The 20419-nt window shown below is 41.0% G+C and overlaps 1 protein-coding gene across 6 annotated transcripts in view; it reads left to right on the top strand.

Moving 5' to 3' along the window:
• Positions 1-20419, top strand: part of mprip (myosin phosphatase Rho interacting protein) — a 533204-nt gene that overhangs the window by 276012 nt on the left and 236773 nt on the right. For all 6 annotated transcript variants that reach the window (XM_068057934.1, XM_068057930.1, XM_068057933.1 and 3 more), the window contains one exon: positions 12289-12373. In XM_068057934.1, coding sequence (XP_067914035.1) covers positions 12289-12373 — 85 coding nt within the window. The remainder of the gene's footprint in view (positions 1-12288; positions 12374-20419) is intronic.

Below are 20419 nucleotides of genomic sequence, written 5' to 3'. Positions count from 1 at the left end.
ATGTCCCCGATTACCTGCCTTCCTTTCACTCTTCCACCTTCTATCCTTCTCGGGTTAGTGGGGGTGACGGACAAAGGGTTTGGGCTTATGCGCAAGCTCGTAATCATCAATTTCCGCTGCCTGTCTGGCCCTTGAAACCTTTTGGTTCTCTACATCCGTATTCGCTACTGGAGGGAGTGAATTTTTTAATTCTTTCAGGAGAATCAGTTTTCTAAGGTTCTCATACGTAGCTTCCATCTTTAATGCCCGTAGCCAACGATCAAAATTAATTTGCTTTACCCTCTCAAATTCGACATAGATCTGCGAGGTTCTGAAACTCATGTCTGTAAGTTTCAGGGACTAACTCATACGCAGCGAGAATGGTCGTTTTTTTTTTGCCATCTCATAATCTGCAGAAGCCTCTTCAGGGAGCATGGCATAAACTTCATGAGCTCTGCCCATCAACCTGCTTTGCATAAGCAGTGTCCAGCTTTCCTTTGGCCATTTCGTTTGGCTGTCTTTTCAAAAGAAATGAAAAATGCCTCTACGTCCCTTTCCTCAAACTTAGGGAGAGCTTGTATAAATTTAAACAGCTTTTCGCTGGGTCCTGGCCTGGATTCAGATTCTTCCTGACCAGAATTTTCCCAGGAGTCAAGACTACCCTTTTGTCTTAGTTCCATCTTTCTTAATTTGAATTCCCTTTCTTCTCTTTCTCTCTGAAATGCTCTCTTTCTCCCTTTCTTCTTTTTCTAATTCAGGTTTTCTTATTGCTATTGCTTTTTCTTTTTGCTGTTGAAGCTCCAGTTGCCTCAACTGTAACTGAATTTTAGCTAATTCCACTGCATCACTCATTGACTTATCTTATTATTACTACTTTACTACTAAATAACAATAACAACAAATAATGTTGGGCTATGACTTCAATTATCTCTGCTTTTTTAGCACCTGATTTCAATTCTAACCCCAATTGTGCTGCCAAATCTTTTAGTTTAACCTTGGTTAAAGTTTCTAAGCCACTGAGGGACACATTCTCCTTTTCCAGAAAAGTTGCAGCAGCTGCTAAAGCCATTCTGGTGGTGTAGACTTTACCCTATTACACAAGAAACCTAGTTCTTCTATTTTTCCTTTTTCAATTTTTGTTTGCCCACTTGAACGTCGTCAGCATTGTGTTTATGTTGGAAAAAGTGAGCCCCCAATTAAATATGTTAAAACCAAGGCGGGAGAAGTGCACTGTTAATTCAGTCCCATTTCTCCACAAGTCATAACATATTCTTTAAAGTTTTCCTACTGTTGAAATAATCAGTCAGATACACTATTTCCCCCCCCCCCCCCCCCCCCCAGAATAGAGCACACTAAACCAGGTTTCTTTACTGAATAACAAAATTAACAGTTTATTATAAAACTAGTCTTGACTAGTAATGAAGTAAAATAGATAACATTTTTAAATATCCAACATTAATTCTTAAAAAGCCCTCTTTTCAACCTTAGTTCCTTCACACTCTCGTGCAAATATATTTTTATATATATATATATTCCTATACCTAAATAGGTTAACTGGAAAATTTAAAAAAGAGGATTTTTTTATATCCGAGCTCTATGACAGAGAAGGAACAAACACCAATCGATCACTTGTTCATTTCTTGAAGTAAAGAGATGAGATATGTTCCAAACTGATATTCAATCCAACCTTCTGAGCATGTCTTTTTAAAAAAAAAACCCAGTTCTTTCCCAGGCGGCGTTGAAAAGCAATTTAGCAGGCCTTCTTGAAATACGGGAACAAGGCGAAATCACACACTGAAATTCAACAAGTCTTTTAGGGAATTGGAAGAAAAAGAGATGGGTTATAATCTTTTCTTCCTTGGAATTATTTTCTTTTTCTGTCCTCCTTTGGCACATTAGCAGCACTTGACTCTTATCTCCTTCCAGACTTGACGCATGCACACTCTGTCTAACAGCAGAACAGCTTGGCACTTTTCCACCAAGATGTTCTGTGCCTGCTATTAAGCTTGTCCAATCAGCCTGTTCGTCAGTTTTCTGCCCCTGTTGCCATGGCTTTGGCTCAAAGCCTAGCCCGACCCAGGTGACAAACGGCAACACTGTTGCAAATCCAGCCCTCACTGTCCCCTTGTTTAAAAACCATTTATCCAGCTTAACTGTAAATTCTTTTTTCAAAAAAAATTATTTTTCACAGAACAGTCACTTTCATAACAATACTATGTATGTACAGGAATGCTACAATCATACGAGCATACAAATTAGGGGCAGGAGTAGGCCACTCGAGCCTGCTCCGCCATTCAATAAGTTCATGGCCGAACTGATTACTCCACATTTCCACCTACCCCCGATAACCTTCCCCCCACCCCCCCCCTTGCTTATCAAGAATTGATCTACCTCTGCCTTAAAAATGTTCAAAGACTCTGCTTCCACTGCCTTTTGAGGAAGAGAATTCCAAAGACTCGATCCTCTGAGAAAAAATTTCTCCTCATCTCTGTCTTAAATGGGTGACCCCTTATTTTTAAATCGTGACCCCTAGTTGTAGATTTTCCCACAAGGGGAAACATCCTTTCCACGTCCACCCTGTCGAGACCCCTCAGAATCTTGTTTGTTTCAATCAAGTCACCTCTTACTCTTCTAAATTCCAGCGGATACATGCCTAGCCTGTCCAATCTTTCCGCATAAGCCAACCCCCCCCATTCCAGGTATTCGTCTAGTAAACCTTCTCTGTATTGCCTTCATTGCATTTACATCCTTCCTTAAATAAGTACGGTACACAGTACTCCAGATGTGGTCTCACCAATGCCCTGTATAGCTGAAGCATAACCTCCCTATTTTGTATTCAATTCCCCTCATGATAAACAACATTCTAATAGCTTTCCTAATTATGTGCTGTACCTGCATACTAACCTTTTGCGATTCATGCAGTAGGACACCCAGATCCTTCTGCATCTCAGAGCTCTTCAGGAGTCAACACTGGAACTTTTGGTGATTTGTGGCAGGAAATCAAACTTGGCTGACAGCTGAGATTGGTAATGATTACAACATACAGGAGTGTTGAGGAAAGATAGTGTAGGCAGAAAAAGGTGTGCATGTCAGTGATACATGGGAGTTTAAAGAGATTAGTAATATGGGAGATGGAAAGTTACACACTGAAGGATTCTGGTGAGAGACTTTTTTTGTAAGGAGGACAAAAATAGGGATATGTGTCAGACCACATGATCAAAATAAGAAGGAAGATGGTTCCCTCTATGAAGAGCTATAAACGGTGCATGAGAGAAAACAGGAATGTTAATGGGGAACTTATATGAACATAGATTAGGAAAAGCCAAGCAGTTCAGAGGCTGAGTTGGTAAACATAGACTGTTTTCTGATTCATTGCATTAGGAAAACAGCTAGAGGCAGTGCGCATATTGACTTGGTAACGATAAGTGATCCAGGCAACATACTGGAAATGAAAGTCATGATGTCCTTGGGGATAGTGAGCACAGGAGGATCAAGTTCAGTATGATCTGGTATTTGAAAATGCAGAGAACCAGGAGCCAGTTTTTCATTTTTGAACAGGGTAACTTCAAATAATTGAAGTAACAGCTTAAGCAAATTGTTTCTTTTAAGGGGTGGCAGGGTGTGGTAATTGTTTAGTGGCACTATAGTAGAGGACAATTGGAACATAATGCAGAGTAAGATAAATGTATTGCTAGATTCATCAAGTGTAGATTAAATATGTGACTAAATAGATGAACAAATTTAACATGGGGAGAAAGGTGCAGTTCACTGGGATGAATGTAGAATATGTAAAAAAAAAAGTTAAAAGGGTGGTCACAAGGGTAAAGAGGGACCTACACAAAAGCACAGTTGCAGATCAAAGCATAAAAGTAAGACAGGTAGTCAAAGAAAAAATGAGACTCCTAAAAGAGACAAATGGGGCCCAAACTAATGAGCACAAGAGAATAAATATATGTATATTAAATATTTATTTCCTCCAACTATTCACTTGGAAAGACATAGCAACATACCTGTCTCTTAGTAACAATGATTCCAATAGAGTTATTGACTTTCATATAAATAAAGGCAAAAAGTGTTCCAAACAAATAAATCCCCAAAGATAGGTGGTATTTATCACAGAATGTTGAGATAAAGGAGGCAATTGAGAGGCATTGATGTCCTTTTACATTGAAACTCATGAGCGCTGGAACAATCTTGGTAAAGGCAAAATGCTGACCATTTTCAAAAAACAAGACTGAGCGGATAGAGAGAGCTGAAAACCCATTCATTTTGCAGCAGCACCAGGTGAAATCAATTATTGGAGAAAACCTGAGGATTACTTCAAGAACAGTAGCTAACATAATTCAGAAAAGGAAGATCATATTTGTCCAATCTCCTTGATTTTTCATAGGGTTGTGATAAGTAGAAAGCCTTACAGTTTAGATTTCCAAAAAGCATTTGACAAAGTTAGGAACATAAGAGCAGGAGTAGGCCATTCAGGCTGTCGAGCCTGCCCCTGCCATTCAATATAATCATGGCTGATCATCCACTTCAATGCCTTTTTCCCACACTATCCTTATATCCCCTTATGTCATTGGTATTTAGAAATCTGGCAAGCTCTGCTTTAAAACTTACTCAATGACTGAGCTTCCACAGTCCTCTGGGGTAGAGAATTCCAAAAATTCACAACCCTCTGCGTAAAGAGATTTCTCCTCATCTCGGTCCTAAGTGGCTTCCCATTTTGGAATTGTGCCCCCTGGTTCTAGACTCCCCAACCAGGGGAAACATCTTAGCTGCATCAACCCTGTCTATCCCTTTAAGTATTCTGTAGGTTTCAATAAGATCACCTCTCATTGCATGGGAGATTGCTCTCTTAGCTCTGCATTTAGCTAGAATAGGAATTATACCCTGTGTAAGATGTTTTTCACCATCTCAATTCATTTTCCATGAGTAGAAGATATACCTGGAGCTAATTCAGGCGATTTTTGGGAGCAGGAAGCATGCATGTTATCCTTTCTGAACAACAGTTTTTGTTTGAGAACAAAGGCAAAGTCAACCTGAGGCCTCATGGTCTCCTTTACCTGGACACAGGCTTCTAGGTGTGTTTCCTCTTTTTTTAATTGATGCAAGCTAACAGAGGCAAAGTTAAACAGAGGATCTGTTACTGGCTGTGGAGATGGAATCTCTCCTTATAGTTTGAAGGGGATGGCAAATATTTTATCCAAACCTGGTACCTTTCAGTTTGCCTGCTTGATTTTTTGAAATGCAACAACGGTTAAGTCAGGGCCTTCCTTGGTCATTTCCCAGGGGGCATTTAATAATACAGCTTATCACACTATGAAATGTTTCTGCAGTTATGTTGTCAGTTACTTGTATATCATGTACGCTGCACATTTTCTGAAGTATCGCAAGTATTTTTTTCACCATTGATCTAAAACCTAATTTTGTTCCTGCGCATGTGGTAATTATTTCAGTCTTTGACCTATTTGTTTTAGATCACATGAGGATCAACCATTGGAATCTTGTTTTATGCAATTTAGAAATATTGCCTAGTAAAACTCTCTATTTCCCAGTCAGGGCCTTAATTTGGCTCTTCAGTTAGTATGGTCACTGCTCAAATGTCTTAAGTCAGAGTGTCTTTCTTATTTGGAATAATTGCATTGCTAGCTTTATTCTGGGTTCGGAGTCAGTGAATTGCAAGCCTTTACTGTGGATCAGCTGCATTTGCTTTGACATTCTGGTAGGGTGGTCCTTTGGACTCACCCCAGAGTTTTTAGCCCGAGGCTGCTACATAATTTCATTTGGGTCAAGAAATTCTTCCATCAGTTTATCTGCCACTGCACAAGTCAGAATCAGAACTAGAATTATTGTTTCCACTGTGCAGATTCTCTTATTGCTCCAGGTATGATGGCTCTGGTACCAAGTAATTTATTATGTTTTTACTTTGCTTTTGTTGTTTTTATTAGAAACCATTTTCAAGAGAGTGATGCTATATCAATTTCCACGTACCACAATTCCTCCACCACTAAATGTCCTGCCTGTATCCCTTTTTAAAAAAAAACTTCCCTGACATGGTCCTCCATTGGCGCGTAGGATGCTGAAGCATTTTTGGGTTTTTACACTAGATATTTTCCAGCCCATCCCACAAGAAAACACTTGTTTTCTGCAATCCAGAGTGTGCCTTTCTTTCTCACTAAGTAAACAAACCCATGGATTGAATGGAGAATTCTGGTCTCTGTTTTGGCTTACCGGCAATATAATTTGTTGCCATGTGATTTCCTCAATGTTATAAAGGTGCAAGAACCAATACTGTATTGGAATGTATTATGCTACAAATTGCTCATCAGATTTATTAACTGTAAATGGGTAAATGAACAATATTAAGTCTAAGTAAAATACAAAATTATTTGCAGACAGTTTACAAGAGAATAGTGCATTTGCAGTACTGGTTGCACTACTTTAAAAAGCATTTTTTGTCCTGTGCTGCAAGGCAAACGAATAACTGTGGTGTATACTCAAATAGATGCTTGAGTGCATTCTATACTGCTGCCACCTTGCAAGGAAGAATTCTAGGGGCAGATTGAAGTTCATTTTATTTATCCTAAATTCCGCAGCTTGTACTTGAAAAGGACATGCAAGGCTGTCACATTGGCAAATTCTCACACTTAACTAAACTGCATCACAAAGTGATGCCTTTGCCGCCCTGGTCCTTGCAAGCCATAGTATGGCTTCTATCCAGGTGACTTCTTCTAAATTTGTTCTACTTTGATATGCTATTTTGTATGAATGATGAAGAACATTTATTCACCTGTTAAGTTTTCTTTGAATGATATGCTACCTCCATATGAAATGATCCAAAATACACTTGCCATAACTGATAGTGTATTGAGGCGAGGAGATAAGTAGTTTTTCAGTTTAGCTTTATACCAAAGCAAACTGGTGCTGCTTTTAGGGCTTTAGAAGCTGGGAGAGGAAGACCATCTGTGGCACCACCAATGTGTAATTTGACTATCGTGTGTGCCCAGCGTGTGGTTTCTCTAGGACTGATCATACTGTCAAAGTAGACTCTATTCTTTAAGATGTGAACAGATGCATATTGTTCAAAGAATGAAGGCTCAATCAGATGTGTTTATTTTTAATTGACAAAATATTTTTTCATGAATTAACATTTTTGAATTGTAAATAATACAAAGAGGCTGAAGATAAAAACTCAAATTAATTCACTAACCACTCTCAAAAGTGTCTTCCTCTTAACTGACACTGTGCTTTTATAAATGGATATATTGGAAATTATACATGCTGTTATTGCCACCTGAATATCTTTTAGTATGCTACATTAGAATTTGGAGTATGAGGTAGCTCCATGGAAGAAAATTTGGCTTCTCTTTAGTAGTCACCGCTTTGTAATCCAGATTTCACATGGTATTTGTTTTGTTCAGTACGAATTTAAGTACCCAATAAATAGAACTTATTCCTTCTGTGGATTGCATGGGGCTACATTTTTTTTATATTTGTCAAAAATTGCATTTTGTTATACCCTTATATACAGAAATATGTGAGAGGACCTGCAGTTTGATTCCAGACAATGTCATAATTCGGTGCTGCTATTTTAGTGCTTTAGTAATGTGTTTAATTTTTACAGTTTAGCAGGGATTGAATCATTGTTCCATCTCAAAATAGTATTATTCCTTTGATATGGATTTCTAACAGTGAAGAGATTTGTGTTTGATAAATGCAGACTTTGCTGACTGCTAAGAGGTGGTGGAGTTTCAGGAGACTTTTAAACCATTAAACTGGAGAAGAGTATTCGTTGGAGTTTATTGCTTTTTTGTACTTCGTGTGTGTGTGTGAATATGAATTCAACTTTGTGCTCTAAGATTTGCTGACTCCTAATACTTCTGTTTATTTTTTAATTTGTCAATAGATACTGTAATTTTACCCTATAAATGGCATGATCTGTGTGATGACATTCAATGTCCTAAACTGTCTGAGATGTAGGACATGCCTACGTAAAATTCAGTACGCAAGTTCCAGCAATTTAGATGATTCCTAAGCCGCATAACCTGCGTGAGAGAATATAATACATGTACAGTTCATGTCCACTGAGGGAACAAGATCCTCTCCTGGGAAGACCCATAAGACTGAAAGAGAAAGTGGTCCTTTAAAGCTTGAATTGCAGCATCTTTCATGCTTTTTGATGGCCCCAATTTTGAGGCACCTGACTCTTAATTTTTCTAGCCTGGTGAAGAATAAAAGAACATGAGAAATTGGAGTAGGCGATACACCCCCCTCCCCCCCCCCCCAACCCCCATCAAATCGGCTCCATCACTAAATAAGATAATCATTGTATTTCTACATCAAGTCCACTTTCCCATATTCCTTGATTGCCATAGTACCGCAAAAAAACTGTGTCCCTAATATATTCAACAACTGAGCATCCACAGCCTTCTAGGTTAGAGAATTCCAGCCCTGTGTGTGGAGAAGTTTCTCCTGATTCTAGTCCTAAATGGCCAATCCCTTATCCTGAGACTATGACCCTTAGTTCTAGATTTTCCAGTAGGGCAAACAGACTCTCAACATCGATCCTGTCCAGCCCTCTTAGAATGTTATACATTTGGATGGGCTCACCCCTCATTTTTCTAAACTGCAAGGAACATAGGCATATTTTTCTCAATCTCTCATCATAGAACAACCCTCTCACCCCAGGAGTCAATCTAATGAACCTTTGATGCACCCCTTTTTTTTATTCGTTCACGGGATGCGGGCATCGCTGGCTAGGCCAGCATTTATTGCCCATCCCTAATTGCCCTTGAGAAGGTGGTGAGCTTCCTGCTTGAACTGCTGCAGTCCTTGTGGGGTAGATACACCCACAGTGCTGTTAGGAAGGGAGTTCCAAGATTTTGATGCAGTGACAATGAAGGACTGGCGATATAGTTCAACGTCAGGATGGTGTGTGGCTTGGAGGGGAACTTGCAGGTGTTCCCGTGCATCTGCTGCCCTTGTCCTTCTAGGTGGTAGAGGTCGCGGGTTTGGAAGGTGCTGTCTAAGGAGCCTTGGTGCGTTGCTGCAGTGCGTTTTGTAGATGGTGTACACTGCTGCCACTGTACATCAGTGGTGGAGGGAGTGAATGGGCTGAAGTGCCCCCGCACGGCCCACGCAGTATTACGTGCGGGGGATGATTTAATGCAGGGGGCGGAGTTTTCCTCCTCTAACGTAGAGGAGGTGGCCGCCGAGTCCCCAGCAACGGCGTCTGGCGCCACCGCCAATTTTAAAAGGCTTCAAGTCTTTCAGTGACATTTAAATTTTTAAAGGTCCCAGTCTCCAGGAAATAATTTTTTTTTCTAATACAGCTTTAAATCCCGTCTCCCACCCCGCAATGGGTAATCTATATATAAATTGCCCTCACCTCCCAGAAAAAAAACTTTATTTATATCCTGAACTTTCCCCCTGAAATTTATTCCCTTTGACTCTCAACCCCTTCCCACCATCCCTGCAACCAATAGGAATAGTTTGCCCCACTCTCCCAACCCCACCAGTGTCTCCCCTTGGATCTCCAAAGGAGTTCCGAAGTCATGCGAGTGGCGGCTGGTTGGCCATTAAATCGGCGTGGAACAGCCGACGGCGTCCGGTAAGTTCTTGCGCATGTTAATGTGGCTTATTTTCATGAAGGTCCCGCCATCAGGACCCCTGGCGCAAGGGGCTGGTAAAATTCAGCCCAAGGTTTGTTTGTAGTTGGGGTGCTGAGCAAGCGGGCTGCTTTGTCTTGGATGGTTTTGAGCTTCTTGAGTGTTGTGAGGACTGCACCCATCCTGACTTGTGCCTTGTAGATGGTGGACAGGCTTTCGGGAGTTAGGAGGTTAGTTCCTCGCCGCATGATTCCTAGCCTCTGACCTGCTCTTGTAGCCGTGATATTTATATGGCTACTCCAATTCAGTTTCTGGTCAATGGTAACCCCCAGGATGTTGACAGTGGGGGGATTCAGCGATCGTAATGCCATTGAATGTGAAGGGGAGATGGTTAGATTCACTCTTGTTGGAGATGGTCATTTCCTGGCACTTGCGTCGCGCGAATGTTACTTGCCACTTATCAGCCCAAGCCTGGATATTGTCCAGGTCTTGCTGCATTTCTACACGGACTGCTTCAGTATCTGAGGAGCCGCGAATGGTGCTGAACATTGTGCAATCATCAGCAAACATCCCCACTTCTGACCTTATGATTGAAGGAAGGTCATTGATGAAGCAGCTGAAGATGATTGGCCCTCGGACTGTATCCTGAGCAAGTCCTGCAGTGATGTCCTGGAGCTCAGATGATTGACCTCCAACAGCCACAGCCATCTTCCTTTGCGCTAGGTTTGACTCCAACCAATGGAGCGTTTTCTCCCTGATTCTCATTGACTACAGTTTTGCTAAGGCTCCTTGATGCCATACTCAGTCAAATGCTGCCTTGACGTCAAGGGCAGTCACTCTCGCTTCACCTCTTGAGTTCAGCTCTTTTGTCCATTTTTGAACCAAGGCTGTAATGAGGTCTGGAGCTGAGTGGCTAGTATATTCTTCCTTAGGGTAGGAGACCAAAACTGCACAGTACTCCAGGTGTGGTCTCATCAAACCCTTATGTAATTGCCGCAAGGCTTCATTACTCTTCTCCTCCTGTAATCTCCTTGTAATAAAGGCTAACATAGTGTTTCCTTTACTAATTGCTTGCTGTACCTGAATGTTAACTTTCAGTGCATGGACAAGGACCCCCCAACACCCCCCCCCCACCCCCATCCCTTTGAATACCAACCTTTATTAATCTCACCTACTAAAAAAAATTCTGCTTTTCCATTCTTCCTACCAAAGTGGATTATTTCACACATCCCCACATTTTACTCCATCTGCCATGGTTCTCTTGTTTTCTTCAATGCCACATGTATGGATACCTAAATCTTTGGCATGAGTTTGTCGAGGCAGAGTCTGAAAGCCCAATGTTTTTTTTTGCAACATGCAAATTGCTTCACTTCTAAAGATTGTTCTAATGAAGATGCAGTGCATTTGGAGCTTTCTGGAAGACTGGAGCATTGGATTGTGTGTGATTTGATGAGAAGTCTAAATTAGTAATTAAATAGGCAGAGAATTAAAATGTATTCTCTATTGATTTCAATAATCACTTAAATTTAAGGTTTATTGTGGAATGGCAGTTCTTGTTATGAATGACGTGTGGAGTCACTTAGCTGATGTTTGATTTTCACACACAAAGCGAGTACATTGGCATCACGTAATCTTCAATGGAATGTGTGCAAGTGGGCCTTGAATACGGACTACTGCTGATGAAAATTGTTTTTATTGAAAAATGCATTATCCAACAATTTGATTTAAATGATCTATATAAAGTAAAATGGAAGTTATCAGATGCTTTGTTTTAAGTGCAGGCTATGGGAAGTGCTCACTGTACAAATTTTTGAAACAGTTCCAAGTGGAAACCATTTTTAAAGCACTTGGAAAAGTACTAATTGAAGAGACATAGCAGTCAGCTCCCTAAAATATACACACATACAAAATGGATGGCCAGGAAAAGACCAGCTGGTCCATAAAGCCTGTCCCACACTTGATGGCTAGAGCATTATGACTAGGCACATGGCAAAGCGCTGTGTTTCAAACTTAACTGTGGGTGTTGGGGGGAGAGGGGCAGGGTTGAGGACGAACATTGAGAGTTCTGAGGACTTACTGTGAGAGAACCCAAAATGGTTTGTATGCATAATACTACTCGTCTGTCTCCTATAACGTGGCAGAAAAAGTGTAGTCTTAGAAATATGGTTAGAGGGTGAATAATTGACCCCTAGGACACAGCCGTATTTCAGTCCTCATTTGAAGTCCTGCATTCTGTCCTTATTTGTACATCCCGATTATAGATTCCTGTGCCCACATTTTATAACAGATGCCACCTATTTAAAATTGTCAAGCTGCACTTGCACTCTCCTGCTTGTCACAGTGCAGTTCATCACCTGGAGGGAAGGGTGTGATTGCAGCGTAACAAGTTTACATGAGATGTTTATAGTGTAAATATGGACATAGTTTATAATCAAATGTTATGGGGAAATGCACACAAATGTGATATTACACACACACATGTACAGAAATCTAATTACAAGTAGAAGGAAATCTGACCTTGATTGCCCAGGAATCTACAGAGTATGCCTACTGCATAGAGGATGGTGCTTTTTAAAAAAAAAAATCAAAGATTGCATTCTTTCTTGTCAGATTTTTATTAAATTTAGTTTTTCATTTGGTTTAGGTTGCTAACGCACTGCGGAATTTCTTATCAAGTCACTAATTAAATATTTTAATTTTCCAGATGGTTTGAACAACTGATGGTATATCCCAGAACCAATAAGCAAAACCAGAAGAAGAAAAGGAAGGTGGAACCTACAACTGCACAGGTACAGTCTGCAGTTAAAACTTGACAATACTTAATCCATTGAAAAATTTCCAATATAGAAATGACAAATACTCTTGATTGGGACAGAATAACAAAATTTATTTAGAGAGGTGATGAAAAAGGGGGTTATGTTTGTATTTTTGATGAATGAAGATAAAATTTGTGTATTTTATTTAAAATCACTTTTTAATAATTTAACATATAAGCTTACATTGGCCTAGATTCTGTAGTAAGAATAACGGTGAGGCTGTTGGCACTCACCATTATTGAGGAGTAAATTGGCCAGCAACTTCTGACATCTGCGCATGCACGGTTAAACCCGGAAATCAAAGTTACTGTCCGATCTGCCTTGCTGCACTTCTACCTCCCCAAGAAACACAATGTTCAAACGCATGAAGGTTGTGAAGTTGCACTACTTACCCATTAGGTACCCAATAAACACACCTTTGAAAAGTTAGTTTGTCCATTCAAGTGTAAGTGAATTTTAATGGTGTGGATAAATTGTAATTATTGCCAAACAACCTTTCGGATGCTGAAAATTAAAATTGTACAAAGTGTTGGGTCTGATTCCTTAAGATTTTGATTATTGTTGGAGTCTTAAAAGTTAAAAATATTTTTTTCTTTTACTTTATTGTCTCTCTTAATCCCATCTTTCTTTTCCTCTTTTTACTTTGCTCTCTGTACATGATTTTACATTAACTTACACTTCCTGATTTAGACTCTGCATGCCTTGGTAAGGATTTTTCAGTCTGATCGTTTGAAGAGACATGTTTCTTTTCATGTTCACATGGATCTCAGATTCCATACAGAAGGTGCCATGCTGCTTTGACTCTGAGAAATTGAAAATTGCAATGCAAAAGCACATGGAAATTCTGTGCACCAGTATAAGCTGAGTGAATGGCGAGCACTGTTTATTTGCCATTGAGTGCAAAATGCAGGCTATTGTTTCTTGGCAAAATCTTGAACACACAAGTTATAACAGACAATATGCAAGGTGTATGAGAGAAACAGAGTTAATGTTTCAGGTGAATGGCCTTTCATCAGAACTGGAATAAGTTAGAGATGTAACAGGTCATCAACTTGAAATGTTAATGCTTGTTTCTTTCTCCACAGATGCTCCCAGACCTGCTGAGTAATTCTAACATTTTCAGTTTAATTGGTTTAAACAGTTCATTTACTGGACATTTTGTTGGGCAGTGTTCCACAGAGAATTTAGTGATGGTATTGTCATAAACAGACACAGTTGTTGCCCAAAAGCAGAAATTAAGAGTCTCACTACACACAGTAATACAATCGAAGAGACTGTGTCACTGCTCTATCTCTGACTGGTGCTCCCTAGATGGAGGAGAGCTTTGCAATTTCTGTCCTGTAATTTCAGCATCATAAGAAAACCTGTGCTTCCTATAAATTAGCATGTAATGTGGTGCATGAAGCATGTGCAATAAGGTGCTGCAGGTTTTTATCCAGTTGACATCAGCACTAATTCATTGGTGAACATCCAGAACAAACTTCAAAAATATACATATTAATATAGTAAAGAAAAATAAAGTTGAATTAGTCCTCCTGTTGTGCAAATTAGCTGTCCTGTTTCTTTGATGCTCTGTGACTTTCATTGGCTGTAAAGCACTTTGGGATGTCTTGAGGTTGTGAAAAGCACTATATAAATGCAAGTTTGTGCGTTCTTCCGACTGCTGTTCCCAAGTCATATGCCAACAACCACCAGCTAGCCAGACAGTGACACAGCCTTTTTTTTAAAAAAAACATAAAAGAAGGGTGCTCAGGCACCAGTGATAGGATGTAAAGCCCAAAGCTGTCCTGCTTATTTTCATTGCTGACATAGCTAATGTGCTTGCATCATGCCAAACTATGCAATTAAACAGCTAGAATAGTATGCTAACACAAACCTCTGCCAAAAATTATGGTGTAAATTGCAATATCTAGCCAAGTGATTTCTGGTGATTGGATAAATCAAATTGGAATAAATTAAGTTTCTTGGTTCCATGGAATTCTGAGAATTTTCATCCCCTTTCCTGTCAGTTTATAATTAAGATGCTCGATTATGGTGACCGAGCAAGGCAAATCCTGTTTTATCGTAGTGGGTTTCTGAGGTCATATTTTGTGGTTCTAGCTGTTTATCCATGAAAATGAGAAATCAGTGGTTGTAGCCCTTTCACTATCAGTTCAAAAATGTTTGTTAGCAATACATTGCTCCTGCTGACTGCTACAATTGCCTCACGATTTCAAAAGGGATCTATAAGAAAATGACTAAACAGTGCCTTTCATATTCAGGACAGAATCGAAAGCAGAAAATGTAAATGCAAGGTAACCGCCGAGTCAGGAGTCACCAAATTTCATGTGTCTGGCCATTTCTAGTAGTGCACTGGTATAAGTAATAAGGACTCACTGTAATGGTTGCTAAGGACTTTAGTTAGGCCACACTTAGAATATTGCGTGCATTTCTGGTCGCCATACTACCAGAAGGACGTGGAGGCTTTGGAGAGGGTATAAAGAGGTTTACCAGGATGTTGCCTGGTCTGGAGGGCATTGGCTATGAGGAGAGGTTGGATAAACTCGGATTGTTTTCACTGGAACGACGGAGGTGGAGGGGCGACATGATGGAGATTTACAAAGTTATAAGCGGCATGGACAGAGTGGATAGTCAGAAGCTTTTTCCCAGGGTGGAAGAGTCAGTTACTAGGGGACATAGGTTTAAGGTGAGAGGGGCAAAGTTTAGAGGGGATGTGCGAGGCAAGTTCTTTACACAGAGGGTGGTGAGTGCCTGGAACTTGTTGCCGGGGGAGGTGGTGGAAGCAGGTACGATAATGACATTTAAGAGGCATCTTGACAAATACATGAATAGGATGGGAATAGAGGGATACGGACCCCGGAAGTGCAGAAAGTTTTAGTTTAGGCAGGCATCAAGATCGGCGCAGGCTTGGAGGGCTGAATGGCCTGTTCCTGTGCTGTACTGTTCTTTGACTGTTCCATGTACTTTTCCATACAAAAATAAAACATACTTGATGCCTGCAAGGAGAGAACTATTGCTGTAGCAATGCAGATCCTCTTTTGGATGTGGACTGGGATGGTGTATCGTACTATATGCTTTTTGGACTATGCGCCTACAGGAATAGTCCAGGTGCAATAACAGCCCCCATTTACCTCCCATTGTCTCACCTCGTCACACAACTCTTGATCAGATTCCATATGCATTTCGCCCTGTCCATGAAGACTAGCTAATTTCTGGTGAAAAGCCTTCGATTGGATTTCAGCTCGGTAGATATATTCACATCCTGATTTAGATTTAAATTTAGATTTTTGATTTAGAGATACAGCACTGAAACAGGCCCTTCGGCCCACAGAGCCTGTGCCGACCATTAACCACCCATTTATGCTAATCCTACACTAATCCCATATTCCCACCACATCGTCACCTGTCCCTATATTCCCCTACCACCTACCTATACTAGGGGCAATTTATAATGGCCAATTTACCTATCAACCTGCAAGTCTTTTGGCTGTGGGAGGAAAATGGAGCACCCGGAGGAAACCCACGCAGACACAGAGAGAACTTGCAAACTCCACACAGGCAGTACCCAGAATTGAACCCGGGTCGCTGAGGCTGTGGTGCTAACCACTGCGCCGCCCCATTGATTGAAATGATTGATTCATTTGTTCATCCTACACAGGGCCAGTTGTACCTCCCTAGGCAGCTAATTTGCTCATAATGTTAGAAATAGCATTTTCCTGTGGCAGAGAGAAGATGGAAGTCAGTGACACACTGCTCAGAGGCAACTTGCTAGGGCTAACATTCTGAACTTAGGACAGTGTGAATGCGTTAGTAACACTAAGTCTTATTAATTCACTCTTTGACTTTGCAGTAGAGCTTTGTTTCATGATCTTGTGTGGAACTGAACCTGCAGTTTCCCTATGGGCACAACTCTAGGTACATGCAATGATGGTGGTAGGTTATTGAGACTGATTTCTCGAATAGATTTAGTGTACAGTGTTAAACAGGCAGATGTCCATTCACCAAAATGAGGAAGCCGATGACTGTCTCTGTTCCACAACTGTTTTATTGTCAATTCATAGTTCAGTCCAAATATCAGTTCCCACTCTTCCCTTCTGGACTAACTCCCTGTCCAGAAGCAACCCCCCCAAAAACCCAGCCCTTAAATGCAAAACTATAATGAGCATCACTTGCTCTCTATTAACACTGAAATGAGTCCTGTGTAATTAAAATAACCAGCATTTTTAATATTGTCATACAGGATTCTGTGGGTATCTGCCACACTCGTGTACACTAAACCAATCACAGATTCAGTGTTCCTTTCTGGGTATTGGAAATAAACCACCTTACTGTCACTTCAAGCATGTAGATGCATTGAATCAGTGCATTTGCTTGCATGTTTCTACCATATTTGGATGGCATGGCACCATATTCGGGTTTGTCTACCAAAGGGCCAGACAGTTGCAGATAGATACTGAGAAACAGACTACCATTATTTTTACAGTTGGCACAGCCTCTTAACAAAGACCATATTCAGGCTCTAGTTCTGAAGAAGAGTCATATCCAACTCGAAACGTCAACTCTGTTTCTCTCTCTACAGAGGCTGCCAGACCTGCTGAGTATTTCCAACGCTTCATTTTTATTCCACATTCAGGCTATTGTGCTAAAGAAACAAGCACCAATTCACATCATCAACTTTGAGGGGTGGTATTTTGCTTTAACAAATGGCATGATCTCAGCTGCTGACGCTCAGGTGGGAGTTACATTATCAGTTAATGCAACTGCTCTTTCACGTGCATTACATTTTTAGTGGGTGGAGAAAGGAAGTTTTAAAGAAGCACAATGAAAGCCATCATACAATTTCAGGAATAATACAAAACAAAATTCCTGTTGCATGCTGGCAGGCCATTATCAATCCCAGTAAAAAAAAACACACCTTTTGCAGTACCATTGGAGCTCTATCCCAGCGTGTCTGATTAGTCCAAGGCAATATCCATACCAAGTGGAACTCTGCAGTCTCCTCCCATTTCCCATGGCCTCTGCTGGTTTCTTACCAATGACTCGGTGGATACTTCCCACTTAACTGTGACCCAGGTGGAGTGACTACAGAAAATGGGGAATTGCTATGGACCCATATCTTTTGGGGACAATCAGTGAGAGCTCCTCACTTCATTTCCCAGATGATATGCTGCAATTTTGTGAAGTGATGCAACACGATAGATTCTGGGACTTGAACTTGACACCATGTGCCAAAACTGATGAGTTGCTCATCAGGCTCAATTAAAAGGGTTCATCATGCATAGGAGAAGGCAGAGTTCTATTACAGAGTTAATTTAGCCCTTTAATTCTAGACTTCATGATTCTAAAATGGTACTTTCGAGAGGAACGGTTCAAGATGATCACACTGTCACAGATAATTCAAGCAGTGTGCCCAAGGGATTGTTTAGCTGCTATAACATGTCTATTTACATCTCTATGCAAAAATATCATCAAAGGTTTCTTGGGTTCAATTTCAAGGGCAAATCTGTTAGTACATGGCACTGCCATTTTTCTCAGCATTTGCAGTGTTTAAAAATTGTCTGTCTGTGATCTCATATATTTCAGGCTGCAACAACTCCACATCAGTTGGTATGTAAAGAATTATCTCATTAGAGCCTCATATCTCAAGTACACTTCACGCAGCTGTGCAACAGGTACTTTAAACAGCTAAATTTTGTAGTCAATTATGAGAAATCTCAGCTGCAATTCTATCAGGACCTAACATTCTTATGGTTGCTATATCAAATAGCAGGTTATCTCAACTAGTCCAGAGCATTCCAGGATCTGATGTCTTTTCTACAGGTTCCTGAATCCCAGTGTAAATACAGTAACTCTGCTTGATGGCACGAGGCATTTTTATAGTTGGCAGCATTTACTGGTTTATGACTTCCCTTTGTCTGAACCTGTGCTTTCCCTACAGAGCTTTCTTACTGAATAATAGAAATATAGACATCTATAGCGCAAAACTGGGCCAGTCACCTATTGTGTCTGTGCCTGCTCTTCGTGAGAGCAATCCAAAGCCAGTTCTACTGCCAGCTGTTTGAAATGTGTGTCTACATTTTCTTCATAATTGGCAAGAATCCGCCAACCATTTTTATTATTATGGGATGTGAGCATCGCTGGCAAGGCTAGCATTTGTTGTCCATCCCTAATTGCCCTTGAGAAGGTGGTGAGCGGCCGCCTTGAACCGCTGCAGTCCATCTGGTGTAGGTACACCCACAGTGCTGTTGGGAAGGGAGCTCCAGGTTTTGACCCAGCAACAGTGAAGGAACAGTAATATAGGTCCAAGTCAGGATGATGTGTGACTTGGAGTGGAACTTGCAGATAATGGTGTTCCCATGCATCTATTGCCCTTGTCCTTCTAGGTTGTAGAGTTTGCAGATTTGGAAGGTGCTGTTGAATGAGGCTTGATGAGATGCTGCAGTGCATCTCGTACATGGTACACACTGCTACCACTCTGCGCCAGTGGTGGAGGGAATGAATGTTTAAGGTGGTGTATGGGGTGCCAATCAAGCGGGCTGCTTTGCCTGGATGGTGTCAGGCTTCTTGAGTGTTGTTGGATCTGCACTCATCCAGGCAAGTGGAGAGTATTCCATCATTCCATCATACTCCGGACTTGTGCCTTGTAGATGGTGGACAGGCTTTGGAAAGTCAGGAGGTGTTACTTGCTGCAGAATTCCTACTTTGAACTGCTCTTGTAGCCACAATATTTATGTGGCTATTCTAGTTAAGGATCTGGTCAATTATAACCCCAAGAATGTTGACAGTGGTGTTATGAAGACCCCCACCTGCCAAGAGTGAGGCATATTAATTTCATCACATGAACATTAATTGAAACTGTTGCTGGAGTGAAGAGATGACTTGTTTAAAGAGATCAGCAGTAGCTGGAAAGCATTTGCATACTCCGAGACAGTTGCCTAGGAAAAGACAATGGGAGTGCTCACTGATTCATTTAACAGAGATTGGTCTGGGCAATGGTGAGCCACATCTTGTCAATGTAAGAGACAGCACTACACCCTGCCCAACCGAGAACTTTGAAATCCACAAATCGCCGGAGTGTTTGTTCCCAAATAAGGGGTTAGTCACATGACTAACCTGCTGGCCAGCTTGGAGTTTTGAATTGTGCTCTCAGGAAAGTTTGAAGACGGAGACTGCAGATTGCAACTGAACCTGGAACAAGACAGCCTCTCTCCTGGCTGGTGCTCTCTCGCTTTCTCACAAACCTCCGGACCCAGTGAAATACTTGAACCATGACAGAAAAGACTCCTACATCAAAACAAGTTAAAGCGTGCGCTGGGCCCCAACGAACAGCAAGACTTACTGGCAACCAAAGACTGCACATTGTATTTAAAGGACTCTAAATACACACAGCTATTGCCTCAAACATTTCTCTTTTTTTCTTCCTACTTTTTCTGTCTCTATCTGCATGCTAGCGTATTCATAGTCATTAACCGGATTAGAGTTTAAGGTTCATAAACTTCCACCTTTCTTGTTTAAATCTAAGAAAACCTGTCTGATTTCTTTGCCTTACAATTGGGAAGCAGTGAACAAGGATTCACTGAGGGGGAGTTAAAACACGGTGTTTTCAAAATTAAACCCTGTTATGGTCAAACCAGGCAAAGGCTGAGAGGGGACCCCTTTCTCACCTGATCATAACAGAAATCTGGGGGCCAGCTTCTTGGATTTGACTCACAGATGAACGAGAAATTGGAAGTGAGAAGCCAAATTGATCCCACTCAAAAAGAGAGAGGATTTCAATAGAGGTTTTCCTGTGGTTGTGTGTGTTAGAATACTAACGTCTGTGACTGAAGCTAGTACCTCCCCAAGCCAGGGTGCATAACTTGGGATAAGTTAAAAGCACTGTCTGTGGAGGAGTTGAGGAAAATGGTTGTGCAGCGTGGGATCACTGTATGTGGCAAGCCTAGGAAATCTGAACTCCTAGGACTAGTGGCCAACCATATTTCCCCTGAATCTGATAAGGTTAGAAATCGACTCTAACAG

The sequence above is a fragment of the Heterodontus francisci genome, chromosome 26 (genome assembly GCF_036365525.1).
Source record: "Heterodontus francisci isolate sHetFra1 chromosome 26, sHetFra1.hap1, whole genome shotgun sequence".
NCBI classification, from domain to species: domain Eukaryota; kingdom Metazoa; phylum Chordata; class Chondrichthyes; order Heterodontiformes; family Heterodontidae; genus Heterodontus; species Heterodontus francisci.
The sequence above is the reverse complement of the archived record's forward strand: the minus strand, read 5'-3'. Positions and strand labels throughout refer to the sequence as shown.